Here is a 19791-nt window from a genome sequence, read left to right as displayed (position 1 = left end):
AGATTTTTCCCAGCCCTCTTCAAAGACATCCGTCTTCGTTTGCGTGCCCCTGCTGCGATGTCCGTCTGTTGGCACCCAATGCACCGGGATATGTGGGCCAAAGCGCTCGCGGCTATGGCCTATTTGTCCACATCAGCTGACATGGCAAAAATACCAATCTCGTTAGTGAATCTAAGGTTAGAGAGTAAGTGAGCCTTTTACCGTCGACAGCAATGCCCTTACTGTTCCATGAATCTATCTGGTATCTTCCTGAATTGGTACCTCTTCTGGGATGCACGTAAATAGCTTGGCAGAAAGAGGCGGCCACCGCTCGGGGTTTTAGGCCTGTAAATGCTACAGTAGAGACTGACGAGAGCTTTGCTGTAGGTAATTTATGAAGGCTAAACCTATAGTGGTTTATTGTAATCTGAGCACTCATCTATTAATGGGTTACGGGCTTGGAGGTGATCGGTGGTAGCAAAACTGCCACGGAATCCAGCTTGTTCGCATGGTTGGTTTAAAATAATTAAAATGTAGTTGGGCGTCGTAGTAGTTTTTATGAAAAAAAATTATTAAAAAGCTGTGTGATATGTAGATTTTTCAGATGGTTTAGTATAGTCGATGGTAGAAATAAGATGATACGTAAGATGAGTGACCTCGTGCGGGCGGAGGCGGGCGAGGGGCGCGGCGCGGGGGGCGCGGGGACGCGCGCTCGGCGCTCGCGCCGCAGTCCGCGCTATGAGCCGCCGCGCGAGCTCGCGACATGGACTCCTCGATGCCGCCCACTAAGAACGACTACCATTTCGGTGAGTGACAACTTCGTCCCGGCGCCGGCCGCCGGTCCGGCCCTGTCCGGCGCGCCCGGCCCCGGGGCGCGTGCTCCGGCGCATCTTCTACAGGAAGCTACCCACGCTAACCGCATTAATGAGGTTTTCTATAGCTTGGTTTAAAAAAAACATTTTTTTATTTTATTTACTTGATAGACCGAGTGATTTGCATACTTTCGTAAGTAGTTGTATTCTTTCGGCTAGCAAGCTACGGTAGTAAGACTTATTGTTAAAAAATTGCGGTATTTATAACCAGTAGTGTGTACCCGTGTATCGTGTGAGCACTCAGCACGGTAGTTCGCTCGCCGCCGCCGCTGCCCCGCGCGGCACACAGCTCGGCGGCTGGCGGTTGCGAGATAGTGTGCCACCGCACAGCGCGTGCGCACCGACTAGCTTCAGCCTGGATCAATATATGCAAACTGTTATGGAAAACTTTAAATAGTTGTAACAGTGGACCGCAGCGGCGCATGTGTCGTGACGTGGAGGCCGGCAGCCGAGACAAGTCGTTAGCTTAATGACTGAGGCTAATATATTAATTAACTAATATCATATAGATGTTATCGTCATGATGGTGTGATTTCGTTATCTGACATCTGCTGGTCGACAGCTCGCTGGGCGGAGGCCGCGGGGCCCAGCCACTCCATATTACCTATACCTAATGCCTACGTCGAACGCGAGCGAACCTAATACAGAACTATACAAGTGTAACTTCAAGCGACTTACTAGGTCACACCGCCGCATTGCATGTACCTACCTACTAGCTGACAGACCTGCACTGTATATAGCTACATATATCACCGGTGCCTCTACTGATTGCTGGATTATCGCTGATATACATTATCAACGATATTCCTCATCGTACTACAATTTGTTCAATGTTACTCCCACTAATTAACATTTACTGACTTTATTTGTTACCTACAACAGTCTGGATGATAAAACTTGTAGCATATTTACGTGGATCTCAAAATAATTAGTTTGGATGAAAGACAAAATGAGTGTTTATTTTGACAAGCTTATCAGTGGAGCGCTGCGCACCCACATGCACACATACACGTACACACGTTGACACAACGGTAGTGTCGGCGCGCGCGCCGCTCCGGCCGCCGCCGCAGTGTATACTCGCTCCACTCTCCTCACATCACAACTAAACAATGGAAAGTTTAATTGTGCCGTCAACCCTGCGTTGTGCTGCGCTAATGCTGAGGTGTGCGGGCGGGTGCTATAATAGTCACATCTAGACTCCCCGACAAGATTCACATGGCGATGGTCACATACATAACACAAACAGCTTATAAACGTCCCAATGCTGGACACGGACCTCCCCTCCATCAACCGGAGGCCATCATGACGATGACAACGCGATAATACCTAAATTAAATACGTCGCTAATTTCGTTGGTCACGAGTTTTCTCAGTGAAAATAAGGAAAAGTGAGAATTTTGTTTTATAGGTTTTTTACGAAAAAGTGTTTTACAATTCATTTTGTAACCATTTATGCCTATGGATGTCCTGTCGCAGGACGTGCGGTAGATACAGCTTCAGCCAAATTGAGCTCTATCTAAATCCAGGAAGACTCTATCATACAATAACTCTTTTTGTTTTATAGCACTCGCCCGTGCTTAGGGAAACTCCCAAAGAGACAATTCAATCGAAGTAAGTCTCGGACGGTACTTAAACACGCCCTTGACGAGCCGGGCAGGAGGACCCGGTGGTGTCATGGGTCAACTGACACCCTCGTCCCGGCTGACAAGAGCTGCGGGTTCAAGTTGTAGTAGTAGTTGGGTAAAACTAACAAAGCGACAGTTACGTTTGCCCAGAATTAAAAAAAATGTAGAGACGAACTTCCAGACCGAACTAAGAGAAGAGTCATTCAAGAAAGTTTAACAAAGTAAAGTTTAATATTTGCATGAGTTATTAAAAATCTGACTCGGACGGAACTTGAACCCGCAGCTCTTGTCAGCCGGGATGAGCGTGTTAGTTAGCTAATACAGTAAACTAGTCATTCTTCGAATGTGTTACTCGTATAGTCATCGAGCTTTCATACTTACTTCCACAAGATCACGCCTATTTTCCTTTGAGAGAGGCAGATAATACGGAATTACTTTCGTTTTTTTCCACTCTTACGACAAAGCATGCTCGTCTTTTTAGAGTACGTACTTTTGAAGTGTAGGTATTCATATCACGATCAAATGTATTAAACAAAGGCCAGGGAGGTTTAAAAGGCCACATCAAAACAATTCATCCAAAAAAGCAATATTGCTATTTGACATTGCAAACATTGCACACTTACTTTTATGTGCGCAACCGTTAAATTACAATATTGCTTTTTACCCACGACGGAACGGAGCAGGTATATGCGTTTAGGGTGAGAGATGTTTGTTTGTGTGTGCGTTTGTGCAAAAGTAATGTTCCCACCCACCTACCTTCTAAGCTAATGATCCGATTTTGATGCGGTTTTCAATAACAGGTTTGTGTTTGATGAGTTCATGTTATGAGACAGGTGTCATGGCTGTAACTCACTAGGGGGCGCCACAATATTAGTGTAAAACAATGTTGCAATATAACCTATTCCTAACGTGTCTGTTTCTCGAAGATATACTTAAATGTAGCCATAATAATTTTACCATAATACATAACCGAGGAATATCCGTCGGGGGCTGCCTTTTCTATATGAAATTTCAACAAAAATTTAATCATACTCATAAGCGTATTTTATGTCGTCGTTAAACATCTACAATTCTTCAATAATTGTATTCACGTCACTAGAAAAACTTTAGCTTGGTTAATGGCAGCCCCCGACGGATATTCCTCGGTTATGTATTATGGTAAAATTATTATCGCTACATTTAAGTATATCTTCGAGAAACAGACACGTTAGGAAAAAACTGTAAACATCCATATTCATTGTTTAGGTACTTAAGGTAAGGTAAGGTACTTAAGTATATCTATTACCGATTTATCGAGATATCAACTCTTTTTTAGAAAGTATTTTTAAGTCTATTATAATATTTCGTTACATAATAATTGGGTTAAGTCGGGGGTTTTGAGTTATTTTATTCTTTTTCGAAGAGATTTTTAGCGACGTGGGTTTTTTTCAAAATTTTTAATTTTGCTTATTATATGAAATGCTTTGATGTGGCTTTTTTAACACCCCTGGTCTTTGTTTAATACATTCTGAATTTGATCGTGATGCGACTATCTGGGCTTTCCTCCTCCAACTCTACCACTTACGTCCGCTACACAATACAATATAGAGTTTAGGTACTTTTTATTTTTATGGTATAATTGATGTCAAACAAGCAGCTGATCAGATATACAAATTAAGAGTGGTTTGAGAATTCATAAATGATACAGTTCGCGGGACGAATATAAGTATGTGTCTCTAAAAAAATGATTGGACGTGTAAGTAATGTGTACCAAGTGCCACCATCAGCGCACCCTGGCAGGCCACCGCGACTGCACGCCTGTACTGAGTCCTGAGTGTCAGTTGTTGTGTTGTTCGGGATCACCTAATTTATTCCCGGAACGACCGCTCGTTATCATGGTCTGGTGTTGTTGACTTTAATGATCTAAGTCCAATGTAATGTAACTCGTCAACATTAGAAGGTTGTTTCAAATTAATTATCTATTTACCTAAGATATAAGCTCAAATAGTCTTCTGAGGTACTTATGTAGATACTTTTTCATCTGAAAAAATGGATGCGATCATTCGATCATTGTCGTTACATGATCCGTGTTTGCCTTTGGTGTCTCAATAGTAACTCCGACACCAGTGTTGATGAGGTTGGTCACTGTACAACCCAACGTTAAAAGAAGATTATCATACAATGATAAAGAGAGAATTATATTGTCGATGATGAAGCCCTCTGGCCTGCATGTGTAACTCACGATGACGTCACTGAATGGCGAGGGAGGTTACCGATGAGACGCAGCAAGTGCCGCTTACGATGTCGGGAGTGCACGGCAGCGAGATGCAGACATGGTGTCCCGTGCAGCTGGAGGCTGCCGGCCGGTGTGAGCGGCCGCGGCGGCGCTTCCTCGTTATTGTGCGCGAGTGTTGACCGCGCCTGACCTCACCGCTCCTACCAGCCTGGAGTTTGCTCTCGAATCAAATCCTTCGCTTTCAATAACGATAATACTTGGGAAAATGTATATTTCGGGGCCTATATATCTGAGAAGTGCACTAAGCCTACAACTTTAAATGTTGTCCACTGCTCATACATGTTCGCCCAATCGTTACTGGACCCGAATTTTGGGTCTTCTCGTACATTTGTTGCCAAGGTCCTACTGTAAGGGGAGTGGATATTCATTATTTCTGACGTCGTGTAATCAGAACTAACTAACGTTTGGTGATCATTGTACCTCGACAAAGGTTGCGAATCCAGCTGCGGCGGCGAGCTTCCGCTTGATAAGGAAGCTGCGTGTGCGCGGGGCGGCGATGTGTGTGGGACGAGCGAGTGGCGTGTCAGCGACAGACGCGATGCTGCCGCGCTACTGCAGTAGCTTCAAGAAACTTCTACAGATGCGGATGCTGTCGAATGTGTGACACCTTGAGCGTGTCGCACGTACCGTATGCCGGCGGAGTGATGGAACAATTCAGAACCAGATCAGCGACAAGTATTATCAGGATAGAAATAGAGGAACTAGATATCGTCACTGGAAAGGCAAAATTACGTAAGCGCCAAAATAGGTATTTTGGGTTTTTTATATATTCGGAATCAGCGTTTCATTCTGCGTCGATCTGTCTGGGTAGCATTGCGATACGAGCACTTTTTTGGCGCTTACGTAAATTTGAAAATAGTTGACTTTTTTCAATTCCAGTTTCTTAAACGACAAGATTTTGGTGTTTTTTTCGTGACTGGTGTATAAGTAATATTGTGGTCCTATATAATAACTACATATTAACTTTAAGTAAATTTGGCATTCTATAGTTTGAAAAATATCATTTTATTAGTAATTTTGGACTACTGAAAATAAAAAATAGACTATGTATAAGTCATTTTTATTTACAGCTTTTAAAATAAGTAAGGCGTATAAGAAAAAAATGTCTTAGCATGTTTATGCAGTGAATGGCGAATAAGTAATTTTGACTTACAGTATTTAGAATAAGTAAGGCGTGTACGTAAATTTGCCTTCGCATTTTTATGCTGTTATTAAGCAAGTTTGTGGGCTAGCAGTAAGTTTCCCAGGAAGTTATTTTTTAACAATAGATCTAAAAGTAAAACTATTTTAGAATTGATTTTATAATTTATTAGCGACCCGGCTTCGCTCGGATGCAATGCTGAGGAAAAATGAAATTATTTACGACATCACATTAAAATCCTCAAAAATAACAGTATTTCTACACTATTTATTGGATGTTATTATACATACCTATAAACTTTCCTCTTGAATCACTCTATCTACTAAAGAAAATTGCATCAAAATCCGTTGCGCAATTTTAAAGATTTAAGCGTACATAGGGATATAGGGACAGAAAAAGCGACTTTGTTATACTTTTTAAGTTCTGTCGTTTGCATATTTAGCGCCAATTTTGAATTGAGAACTCTAAATTCAAATTTGTTGGAATTTCGAATATCAAAACAATTGAAAGCATTAGGATTAATGCAATTATTTAGTCACAGCGTTGGTTTGAATCTGTCAGATCATGTCCGAAAATGAATCTTACAAAGAAAAATTTTCTATAACTTTCGAAGAGGCCTACTGCGACTTCAGTGTTTCAAACAGTTAAAATCTCTATTCCACGATGAAGTGCCATGTCTGCGAGCCATCGAACGCTGGTATTTAGAATTCGAGCGTGGATATCCGCCTTCACTGAAGATAATATCGTTGCTGTGAGACAACTAATCCTCAAAAATCGTCATGTGACATACCGAGAATAGAGGCGTTATTAGGCATTTCAGGGACAACCATTTAAACGATATTGAATGAGGCACTTGGTGTGAGAAAACTAGTTTGCCGTTGCATCCCGCATTTTCTGACGATCATAAGGTAGCCCGCGTCAGATGGTGCAAGAAAACTCTTCAGAGGTTCAACCGAGGAGAGTCAAATCACGTGTACGACATCATCAGTGGTGACGAATCTTGGATTTATGCTATTATCCTGATTCCAAACAACAATCCACAGTTTGGGTCTTCCAAAACGAGTCAAAGCCGACTAAAGTTGTTCGCTCTCGAAGCACTTCAAAGAAGATGGTGGCTACCTTCGTGGAGAAAATCGGTCATGTTGCGACAATTGCACTTGAAGATCGTAGGACGGTTAATGCAGATTGGTATACCACAATTTGTTTACCACAAGTCATCGCCGAACTTCGAAAATCTAACCCAAAGCGACGCATGATGATGCGCAGGAGTGCAGGATGCTGCACCATGACAACGCAAGCTCACACACCGCTCGTCAAACGATTATTTGAAGCAGGAAAACGTAGAAATTCTTGACCATCCTCCATACAGTCCTGACCTAAGCTCCAATGATTTCTTTACATTTCCTAAAATTTAAAAAGAAACTCTTCGCGGTCAAAGGTTCCAGTGCGGTGAAGAAGCGGCCAACGCTTTCAAGTCAGCCATTTTGAACACTTCTACTTTGGAGTGGAATAAATGTTAAATAATACCTGGTTCGAGCGAATGGAAAAGTGTATTAAACTTCGTGGTAAATACTCTTAAAAACAATAAGGGGAATTATTGAGGAATTAAAAAGACTTGACCCTTCCAGAGACTTGACTCGACTTAGAGCCACGTATGCTTGTCCTAATTCAAACAATTTTGAGCCCAAATATACTACTGCATGGTCGACTGTGCTGCCCTGCATATGTTATGTTATGTTAGTGGGCTCTGTTTTCCGCATTTAGACTCTAAGGTGGCCCATTATGCGTGTAATTGTTGACTACGTAAGCTAACCTATCTCCTTCCAGAAGCTCAGAAGCCTCCTGGGGATTTCACAGGCTTCGCGGAGCGACCCCACCCAGCGATCCACTGTGCTGCCCTGCATATTATGGACGGTGGATGACAATGACAAAATTAAGGGCAACATCCTTCTTTCAGTCATTTTGTAATATCGTCCATCTTGGATTTGAAATTTTGACATAATGACAGTATTCTACTAGTGTAGTCCTATCTTTGATACCCATATTGAGGGGGTTGTGGAAAAATATGTAATCCCCCATTATGTACCGGCTGCCATCTTAGATTTATAATGTTATTGATTTTATTATATTGCATTGACATCGGAATTAAAGGTGCGTACCAAATTTCAGATCAATCTGACAACAGGAAGGTACTTAAATTGCAATATCTAATTTTGATAGAAATATACCGTACGGGTTTAGCTAAATAAAACCGTTTAACCCTTTCACGGACAGAGACCATGGGTCATTGGTGGTTCATAATAGGTAGTATGGCACCTTGGAATCGGAACGTCCGTATACGTTCTGTCTTTGAAAGTGTTAAAAAGAAACTTTTACAAACAGATAACGGGTTGTACGCTATTATTTATATTTTATGAAACTTTATTTCTGGCACTTCAGTATTTTAATAGCCATTTTTATAAATCAATTGAAGTAATAAGTAGTTTAAAGAGGTATTAAGAATAATTATTTGTCTCTTACGTCTTTTTACCCATGTAAGATATTACAAAAACTTACTTTAAAGAATTTTTGGTGAACTGACATAATCAATCGATCACTTTGTAGGCAATTTTTACATAATGAGAGCAGATGTGTAAAAGTCGTTACAGTAACTTTTACTCCGCTAACATTACAGTATTATTATATTTAAAGAAATATTGTCGTTCTCGTATGCATTGTCGTAAGAGCTGTAAGTAATTTTGCTTCCAAATAATATTTTAACCAGATGGCGGTTGTTCGTGGAAGAAAACTCGAGTATCGCGGGAAAACTAAACTTTTTATTGTCCATTCATAGATTATACAAATTGACCATAGATAACAAACTTATTATTTTTTTTAAATATTTTGGCCTGGTTTTCTACTTGAACATACCGCCCCCCAAAGGACGTCAGTCCTTTAAACAAACTCTAACAAGTAAAAAAGTAATAAGCTGTAACAAACTCAATATAGTGATCTCTAACAAACTCGAGATATTTAAACTCTAAACAACTCTGTATTATGAATGACTCCACTAACCTTCAATAGCATAAAAAATATTTTAAGTACTTATAAGTAAAGTAAGTAGTAAGTTACAACATAAAGAAAGTAAGTAAACAACAACTTTAAACAAAATTAAGTAAACTCCAAAATAACTAATTAAACTTGTAAGATTAATTATTCATTTAAAATATCAACCTTTTAAAACTAAACATCAGTTGGCAATAAGCAAAGTTTATGAATTGGCCTTTTAATAACAGTATTCCTACATTTAATGCTAACAACTCTTGTCAACCCATCAGTACCAGGGTGTGTGGCAACAACTTTACCCAAGAGCCATTTGGCCGGTGGTAAACGTTCATCTTTGACAAGAACAATGCTACCAATGTTGACATTGTTTTGAACACTTGTCCATTTATAACGCTTTTGTAAATCTACCAAATATTCTTGACTCCATTTTCTCCAAAATGACTGTAACTTCTGTTGTAATAAAACCCATCTATGTAAATATGGAACTTTAACATTTTCTAAATTTTGATCAGGCACAACAATAGGGTTTTCTCCAATTAAAAAATGACCTGGAGTTAGAGCATCAACAACACCGTTATCATAATCAATCAAAGGCGTTAATGGACGAGAGTTCAAGCAAGACTCTATTTGACATAACAAAGTATAGTACTCTTCATATGTTAATTTTGAATCATTAAGTACACGATTCAAATGAAATTTCGTAGATTTGACAGCTGCCTCCCAAATGCCACCCATATGAGGAGCACCAGCAGGATTGAACTGCCACTCAGTTCCATCTTTAGCCAACAACTCAGCTATCTCAGCAGACATGTTATTGGTGCTATGACTAAACATAAACTTAAGCTCTTTATTAGCCCCAATGAAATTTGTACCACAGTCACTAATCAGTTTGTGACAGTGACCTCTTCGTGCTGTGAAGCGCCTGAAAGCGGCTATGAATGCCTCGCTACTTAAACTGTTAACTAACTCTAAATGTATAGCTTTGACAGCAGTACAAATAAATAGTGCAATATATGCCTTTTGGGTTCTATTAGATCCACGTCCATTAAATAGCTTTAAAACAACTGGACCTGCAAAATCTACTCCGCTGACACTAAAAGGTCTCTGTGGGGTGACTCTATTAACAGGTAAGTTTCCCATTAACTGATTAGTAACTTTACCAGCATTTTTGCGACAAGATATACATTCATTAATTATTTGTTTTACAAGATTTTTTACTTTTATTATATGAAATTTAGTTCTAATAACATTTAACATTAATTGAATTCCTCCATGTAAAGTTTTATGATGTGCATCTTTTACAATCAAGTACGCTAATTTACAATCTCTTGACAAAATAACTGGATGTTTCATCTCTTTGTTAACATTTGCGAACTCTATACGACCTCCTACTCTTAGTAAATTATCTTTATCAATATATGGATTTAATATAGCAATTTTAGACCCATTTACAGTTCTCTTTAAATTAACAAATTTGCTCTTCCCATCTGTATTATTATTAATTATATCAATCTCTTTTTCAAAATGTATGTTCTGTGATAATTTTAATAAAATCTCCAATGAATTATTTAACTCTTTAGTTGGTAAGTATTTAGGAAATAGCAAGTTTGTTTTAGTTTTTTGTTTCACACAATTGTAAAATCTCATTACATATGCTATAACGCGAACTAATGTCCTCAGATTAGAATATTTTTCAAATATATATTGTCCAAAACCGTTATCACTGTTATCACTTTTATTTATGATTGGCATTTTATCACTCACAACACTGACATGCACTTTAACTTTCATTTCTTCTTCTGTAGGTTCTATCTCGACATCTGATCTTCTAGTCGGCAATGCGTCTCTCTCGTTGAGCCAGCCAGGCCCCCTCCACCAGAGGATGTGGTCGGGAAGCTCGGTCGGTGAAATCCCTCGCGATGCCACATCAGCAGGGTTGTCCTGCGATGTCACGTGATGCCATCTCTCCTTCTCGACGACATTGATGATCTCGGTAACTCTATTCGCTACAAAGGTAGTCCAGCAGCTGGGAGTACGTTGAAGCCATGCCAACACAATTGTAGCGTCTGTCCAAGCGTAAACATCTTGATTTGGTATAGTTAGCGCAGATTGAATTCTGTGCAACAACTTGGCTAACAGAACAGCGCCACATAGTTCTAGCCTCGGTAAAGAGACTTGCTTTACCGGAGCGACTCTCGTTCTAGCTTCAAGTATAGTCACCAGTATAGCAGTGGGTGTGATGACTCTGCAGTATACCACAGCTGAGTAGGCGATGGTAGATGCGTCGGAGAATCCGTGGAGCTCAATCCTCTCGACGTCATCAGTAATGCCGATCCATCTTGGCAACTCTATAGTTGGCATTTTCTCTAATTCCTCTCTATATCGAAACCATTCGTCCCTAAGAGTCTCTGTTAACTGGTCATCCCAATCTAACTTATTGAGCCATAACTTTTGTAGCATACTTTTAGCAACAACAACCACAGGTGCAAGCCAACCTGCAGGATCATAGATTTTGGCGATGTCACACAAAACAGTGCGTTTGGTGACTTGATTGCTAACAGGTGGGAGTGTTATTTGCAGTTCAAACTTATCAGTGTGACCATTCCAGTTTATTCCCAGTATTTTGCGAGTAGTTTGCTCTGCACCCTCAATATTTGGAGAGTTAGAAGCCCATTTGTGTAGTAGAAATCCTCCTTTCTGTAGTAATAGGACAAGATCTTGTTTGAGAATCTTGACACTCTCTTCAGTAGAATGCCCCGTCAGAAGATCATCGATGTAAAAGTCATTCAATGCCGTCTCAATAACTTCTTCTTTAAAGTTTGACCTCTCATCTTCAGCTATTTGTTTTAAAGTTTTAATAGCCAAATATGGCGCACATGATGTACCATATGTCACAGTAGTGAGTCTAAAGTGTTGTATTTTGTCGTGAAATCTATAAAGAATCCTTTGATAATCGGTGTCTCTAGGGTGTACTTGAATTTGACGGTACATTTGTCTGATGTCACCAATCAAAACTACTTGATGTTTTCTCCATTTTAACGTAACATCTCTGATATCATTTTGCAAGGCTGGACCGATCATTAAATTCTCATTAAGTGACTTTCCATTACTCGTCTTCGCTGAACTATCAAACACGACGCGTAGTTTGGTAGTGAGATGCTGTTCATTCACGACAGCGTGGTGTGGTAAGTAGCAAACTTTATCCTTTTGTATCTCTTCCTCTTCTTCTATAACCTCCATATGCTTTTGTTGTAAGTAGTCATGCATGAATTGATCGTATCTCTCTTTTAATTCTGGTTTACTCTTGAATTTCCTTTCTAAGTAGTTTAGTCTCTGTGTAGCTAGTGTAAGTGATTCTCCAAGGTTTGGCGGGTATGTAACGAAAGGTAGTTGAACTCTGTAACGCCCATCCTCTAATCTCTTATGTGTCTCTTCATAAAACTTTTCACACCGTTTCTCTTCATTGGTTTGTATTGGTGTCTCTGTTTTCTCTTCAATTTCCCAAAATGATTTAAGAAGTGTGTCCATCTCTACTCTTGTATGATGTATATGTATCTCTGTATGTATTTTGTTTCCTTGTACTTCGTTTCTCTGTGCTTCTTCTCCCTGTGCTTCGTTTCTCTGTGCTTCGTCTCTCTGTGCTTCGTTTCTCTGTGCTTCGTTTCTCTGTACTTTGTTTTTCTGTATTTCGTTTCTCAGTATTTTGTTTCTCAGTATTTCGTTACTCTTACTCTTACCAGAAATTAACCAACCTAATGTGGTTCTCTGTGCGATTAGTGTTTGTGTATCTTCTCTTAAACTCAACATTCCATGTTGTAATATCTCTGCATATATATCTGCTCCCAAAATGAGATCAATCTTGCCTGGCTTGCAGAACGTTGGATCTGCTAACTCTAAGTCTGCAATTTCTGGCCATTCAACAGACTGAGTTTTCTGAGGTAAGCAAGATGTCAATGTCGATAATACATATGCATTCACTCTGTGAGAAATGTGAGGGTTGTATTTTGACGTGATGTCAAACTCTACCTTTGCTTTTGTAGTACTCTTGCTTGAGCCAACTCCGGTGACATTACCATAAATAGGCACTCTCTTTAAACCTAAGTGTTGGCACGCAGCCTCTGTAATTAAGCATGCCTGCGATCCCTGGTCTACTAGAGCTCGCAGTGTAGTGTACTCATTGTCCTTTCTCTGAGATCTGACATTGACTAATGCAGTGGCTAAGACAATGGCACATTCTCCTGATGAGTTTCCCGTGTGTATAGCTGTTGTTGTTTGTACATTTACTTCTTGTGACTCTGTGTGTTCCAATTGCAGTGGCTCTTTAGTTGTGATGTATCCATGTATTAAGGAGTGATGTCTTCTGCCGCATTTTTTGCATGTAGTGGACTGTAAACACTTGTAAGCTGAATGGCCTCTTCTAAGACAGTTGAAACATAGCATGTTCTTTTGTACAAAGTCCTTCCTCTCATTTATGTCCAACTGTTGAAAATCCTTGCACTTGAATATGAAGTGCTCTCCTTTACAAAAGACACATTTAACGTTATCAGTAATACCCGTAGCAAAGCTTTTAGTAGATATAGATGTAGCATGCTTGACTTGTGAACTTTCTTTGTATTTTACAGCTTCTAATGTACGAAATCTTAACTCCAAAAATTTTGCTAAGTCATTCCATGTAGGCAATGTATCAGTTGATTCAATTCGTTGTTCGAATAACTTGTGTGACTCAGGATCTAACTTCTGTATGACAATATAGACTATCAAATCATCCCAGTTATCTGTAGGCAACTTTAGGCTCTTTAGGGTAGCTAAACATTCCGTTGTAGTATCCAAAAGTTCTCTTATAGCTTTAGAAGACAAGGTTGTTACTCTCTTTTGGTTTAGCAATTTTTCTATGTAAGCATTCACTATACTTCTCTTGTTGTCGTACCGCTTGGTAAGCATATCCCAAATGGTGTCATAATTTGCCTCTGATACTTGTATTTGCTTAACCAAGTTCTCTGCTTCTCCTTGTAAACTTGTCTTCAAGTATTGACATTTGTTAACTTTACTGATGTTGGGATTGTTGTGCACCAGTGACTCGTATAAATCACGGAATGAAAGCCAACTCTTGTAATCACCCGAGAAAGTGGGCAACTGTACTGCTGGTAACTTAGTTGAGACGACAGGCTGCTTACATTGTGATTGATCTGATGATTCAATAATACTTGCAGGACGATTTTTTACTCCGTCTAACTCCATCAACTTTTCCTTCATACGTGTTTTCATATCTAAATAAATCTCCATGCAAGTATCATAACAATGTTTGCTAAAGTATTCAAACTCTTTTCTGTCTGACGCTTTAATAGACAATAAAGTTGAATGCCTGGTCTGAAAATCTTTCCAATAAGTTTCCAATATTTCATATCTAGCTTCTATGTATGGCTTAGTTAACTTTTCCTTAGAAGTCTTTTTGTAATTAGTGTATAACTTGTCTATTTGTATGTAGTTATCTATTTGAGCTTCATGTAACCCTTCCATTGTTTTAGATAAAAGTATGTATTGTATTTATGTAAGTAAAAGTCTATGCAGGTAACCACACTAATTAGAAATGTCAAAAGTTTTTATGTATCACCACAAGTTCAATAATTATGAAGTTAAAAGTCCAGATAATGTATTATAGGTTATAAAGTTCACTTTTTACGATATTTTAAAAGTCTAACATGTCACTGCATGTCTATCATGTCCATGAAAACGAGAAGAAAGTTCACTTTGTTGCAAAATGTAATATCGTATTACACACTACGACTTACGAATACCGGGTACTATCCTTTGCAATCCATAAGTAAATATCACAAATCACTACACTTCACTTCATATAGAATTGAGAGAAATGCGTTATTGAAAATTCACTTTTTGTAAATCCGCCATTTTTTATACAAATACACTGCAACGGAATGTAGAAGAAAAATGTAAAATGTCCTTTTTAGGTAAGTATCGACTGTTTCAATTACTCGCGCGCGTGGTCCATACTTAGTTATTAGTTTTTAACAACAAATTAACCACTGATTCACATAATTAAGTAATTAAAATAATCCGAAACGAATGGACCAAAATGTTCGTGGAAGAAAACTCGAGTATCGCGGGAAAACTAAACTTTTTATTGTCCATTCATAGATTATACAAATTGACCATAGACAACAAACTTATTATTTTTTTTAAATATTTTGGCCTGGTTTTCTACTTGAACAGCGGTTAAGTAAATTTGCTTTACTGTAAACTGAAGTCATTTTTACGTAAGCGCCACTATATCCTAAAATAGCAATCCAACAGTTATAATATGTATTGCTGGACATAGAAAATTAAAAAACAATGTAACCTTACTTTGACATCATCTAAATTGGATAATTGGGTAAAAAGTTATGATAAAAAAACGAAAAAATGAAACTTTAAACGGCTTTTTCTCGAAATGGCCTTTTGGCGCTTACGTAATTTTGCCTTTCCAGTGACGATATGTTATGGCCGAAGCCTATAGAGCGGCGCATAGTTTATGCGTGGACCTGCGACGCGGGCGGCGCGGGTGTGTGGGGCGCGGGGGGCGAGGGGTGCGCGATAAGCGCTGACCCGGGCGCCCCCCGCCCCGCCGGACGTGCCCGCGCGGCGCTGCGCCGCGGCCGCTGCTGGTTGCCACATATCGGCGCGGAACGTGACGTCGATCGCGATTATCGGTGGAAACTGTGCGATTGCGACATGCTCGCCCGCACTCACGTTTTGTTATGCGCCGGCGCATTTCACTACATTGTTCGTGTAGGTACGCCGCCGTAACGTGTGTCGCAGCCGGAGGCCGCTTCTTGATTGCTTCATGCAAATATCACATTTGATGCATTCGCTCACACCCTCGCCCCGACCTCCGCGCCATAGTGGCTGCTCTCTCGCTATTCTCCACTGTGGGAACACTGACAGTTATATTTTTTCCACTAACTGAACTATAAATAACTAAGCGAGTTGAAAAATATAATAACGAGCGTCACAGCTCGTGTCGTGACCCCGCCGGGGTTCACGCTGTTATCAGCGAATGAAAGTCATATTGTATCTCATTCGACGAGCTCCCAAATTAAACTAGAGATCTTTTGAAATATTCAATATAATAATGAAATTATTTTATGCTTTTACATTAATAATTGTCTTGATTGCATAATCATATATTTCATTATGAGCTCACAGCGTGCGTATGAGTCGACTGAACTCGTTGTAGTGTGGTTTTCGTACTTTGTTAAGTGAAATGCGTATCCAATCAATATACATTATCATTTACGTGGATGTAATAATGACGAGGTTTACGAGTGGTGCGCAGGTGCAAGCTAACGGGCGCGGGCGTGTACCAGAAGTAGCGGAGTGCATAAAGCCTACTGTAACAATAACGTAGAAAACAAAGAATATGAAACAATAGGCCTTGGAATAATACTAGAAAGTGATGTAAAATTCTGGCCCTAAACAAAATAGTACAGTTGAGTAGTAAGTAGGTACTAAGGTACCCAGTCACAAGTCACAGTATAGGTACTATGAAGATGGGGGACAGAAGAAAGCCGACTTCTTTTGTTCTTTGAGGACAAATAATCTCGTGAGTGCTTGTCCCGATACACCATTTCACAATAATAGAAAAAAACATAATATTTTCAAAAGTAGTCGTAATCCTGTTTTATCTTCGAACCATTGAATAAAACTAGTGCTAAAAAACTAAGTATATAATTGAGAATTGAGGTGGTCCTACACATGTTTTGAACAGAGCATCTGCACTTAGGGTAGCCTAAGGTTTGCTAGTCTGTTTGGTAACCTCCCGTTGTAGTGTCGTAAATAAGACGTAGCGTGTCAATGCAGGAGGATGCTGACCCTGCGAGGTGTAGTGGCTGCTGTAAGCGCTGGTGCCGGCGGAGAGCGGCGGCGCGGGGCGCGGGGAGGCGGGTCGCGTTATCTCGCCGCTGGTGATTCACTCCGGCCGGAACCCAGATTGTCTTCATTCAAGCAAGGGAAATCGATTACTTGACGGTAATACGCAATTTCTTGTATTGCCAGACTTGCTCCGAACGTGTTCTTGTAGAGGAAAAGCAAAGTTTTGTCATGCTCATTTACATGACTTAAGATGTTGCAGTTGCTTCGTTTTGTTCCTTTAACATTTTATTGAATTTTTGTAGTTTTTATGATTAAGTAGTATAATCATGTTGACAAGTATCAATTGTGTGACAGGCGGCCTCAGCACAGACAGTGCTGACGGCGGCGGTGGTGGTATGCTGGTGCGAGGTCAGGTTCGAACAAAATCTTCAAGTTTTTTTCACTTAAATTACTAAAAGTTGAACTAAATATTCGCTTTGTCTCGAGCACATTCCATCGTGTTGCGTCATGCACCTCACCTGGTGCTAACTTTGAAAAAGGTGAAATCTTTTTATCTAAGTATTGCTAAGCGCCTTATAGATGTATATTACCGATATTTTAGTAAAAAGTGTCTAGTAACGCCATCGACTCGCAAAGAAGAAGAAGAACGTAACCACAACTTAGTACAAAAGAATGTTTGTCATAGGGCTACATACGTACATGTTAAAGTAATCTCGAAAACCGTGAACGCATTTGCGTGCGGTTTTTACTAATATGATCTGTAAGACTAAGATGGCGCCAAACCGTATCCAGGCGAAGCCGCACCGACCCGCTAGTCAGTGATACAGAAATAATTAACACTGTGTAAATTTCGATTCTTGCCTGTGACCTGTCGCTCCGGCGGTGGTCGGCGCAGGCCGTAGGACAATCCCCGTGGGAACGCTGCGTGTGCGCCGCACTCACCACTGACCTTTTCGAACTAATTACTTTCCGAGAACTGCTAGTAGAAGAATCCTTAATTTCAAATCATGTGAATGCTGGTTGCCAAAATTTGTGTTTATTTAGTTGCAGTTTTTTTTCTTCCTTTGAGAAAGTATTGATCATCTTTTTGCTGTTGTGCTTCAATGACAAAAGTGAAACAGAATGTGGTATGGCAATAAGCAAATAGATTGTCCGCGTGTTGCCCCCGGCATGTGTCGAGCAGTGCAGCCCGTTCCATGGCGGCGGCGCAGGCGCGGGGCTGCGTCGTGCCGCTAATGCGATAAAATTTATTGGTTCCCGGGAGCAGTCGGCCGCGCATATGCTCAGGACATGCTTCGCGGAAACATTCTAAACCGTACTACTGTCGCCACTTCATAAAACGCCACAAATTTATAGCCAATACAAAAAAGTCGCGCTTTTTATAAGAGCCATATAGCCAGTTTCAGTATTCAAGTTGGTTCCAAAACAAATAGCTTATAAGTTATCAGTAAAAGGTCTGTAAATATTTTGTCAAATAAACACATGTCCGGTTGTGTTGATGTGGGTACAGCAGCGCGGCGGGGGGTGGGGGCGGCGGCGGTGCGCGTGCGGCTTCGAGCCAGCTGACGAGGCTGCGCGGACACTGAGCACTGCTGCGACATTGTTTATTGTTGTCATTGAGAAGCACGTGGCAGACCTTCCAACACAATTTGAAATAAGATTTACAACCCCATCCTGTCTTGTGGTATATTTGACAGCCTCTTCATGAACTGAATTCATCTTTGTTTAAGGTAATTAAAAGCTAATGGCAGTTCATGGTGGGTACTTCACCGAACATTTCCCATTCTGCGCTCGTACTAAGTTTAATGATCTTGCAAGCTTCGTCGATGTTCCACGCACCATCCGTTCGGTTGTTGTTAGTCACTTAGGTTCGATTTTGTCTTTGTTTTCAACACATTAGCACTTCCCGTGTCCTGCTCATTGACATTTCCGTGATTCTTCAAAAAGTGGTCATAACGTAGATAATTAAATTTTCAGTTATCTTTGTATAATAAAACACTTGAAGAAATATCGGCAACAAGTAGTTAAGGCTCACTGTTTAGCTGCGGCTGCTGCACCAGCGCTGGTGCTGCAGCGGCGGGCGAAAGGGCGGCGTGCGCAGCGCTCGCGGCGCTAGCGGGCGACGGCGGCGGCTGCACGGCGTACGCGCAGTGATAGGGCTATCAGAAGCGGCGGCGGTGTAGGTCGGGAGATGCTGGCGATAAGCCGCGCACGTGGTGATAGCGCTTATCTTCGCGAGACGCGCGTACTACGCGCCATGCTGCGATAGCGTCAGCTGGCCGCGCCGCCGCGTCTCTACCAGCCGGCCCGGCGCGCCGCCGGCCCAGCGCGCCGCCCAGCTCGGCTGCTGGCGGGGCCGATGCTGTGGGGCGACTCTAGGCGAAAGCTTCACTGGTCTTGTTATACAAGTGTGCCAAATCTCTATTGGAACATTTTTTTACAGTAACGTGTTGACGTAGTTTCTATTGTTGAATCTTTCGAAATTTTGATTTTTGTATAGTTCCTATGTGGTGAAGACAAATGGAACATGTTTCTCAATAGTCCGTTTTTGTTCAGCTAGATTGAAATGTTTATATAATAAAATAGGGGCCACATTTATATAGGTACATACCTATTACGAACAAAACAACAAAAGGTGGGACAGACAATGTAAAAATAAAAGGGAGTGCTCGTGGAGCCGCGGGGCGGGGCGCGTCCTGCGCGAGCGCAGCGCGGCATCAGCGGCAATGGCATCGTGCGGCCAGTGCGGCGCGCGCGGTCGCGGAGAGCAGACGTGTGACGTGTGACTGTGAGACATGATGCTGCACGACGCCTGGCGCGCGGCCGCTTTCAAGCCGGAGCCCTTCGAGCTGGAGGCCTTCATCGCCGAAATCAACAACAACCACTACCGGAAAGGTGAGTGCCTACATCGTGTTCACCAGTAGCTGTTGCCGCTGTGGCCTCCCTGTGTTCTTCTTTAAGGACTATCTCGTCGGCGGTGACAGCCGCT

General features: G+C 41.0%; 1 protein-coding gene across 4 annotated transcripts in view; it reads left to right on the top strand.

Moving 5' to 3' along the window:
• The first annotated feature begins 682 nt into the window (after positions 1 to 682).
• The window catches only part of LOC126381942 (transcription factor GATA-4-like), a 37835-nt gene continuing 18726 nt past the window's right edge, over positions 683 to 19791 (top strand). Inside the window, exon 1 of one of the 4 annotated variants that reach the window (XM_050031531.1) lies at positions 683 to 785. In XM_050031531.1, the coding sequence (XP_049887488.1) occupies positions 743 to 785 (43 nt within the window). In that variant the 5' untranslated portion in view covers positions 683 to 742. Of the gene's footprint in view, positions 786 to 19328; positions 19698 to 19791 lie in introns of those variants that run through there. The other 3 variants (XM_050031530.1, XM_050031529.1, XM_050031532.1) reach the window with 3 other exon arrangements.

This window comes from Pectinophora gossypiella, chromosome 3 (assembly GCF_024362695.1).
Source record: "Pectinophora gossypiella chromosome 3, ilPecGoss1.1, whole genome shotgun sequence".
NCBI lineage: Eukaryota > Metazoa > Arthropoda > Insecta > Lepidoptera > Gelechiidae > Pectinophora > Pectinophora gossypiella.
This window is presented reverse-complemented; position numbering and strand designations above follow the sequence as displayed.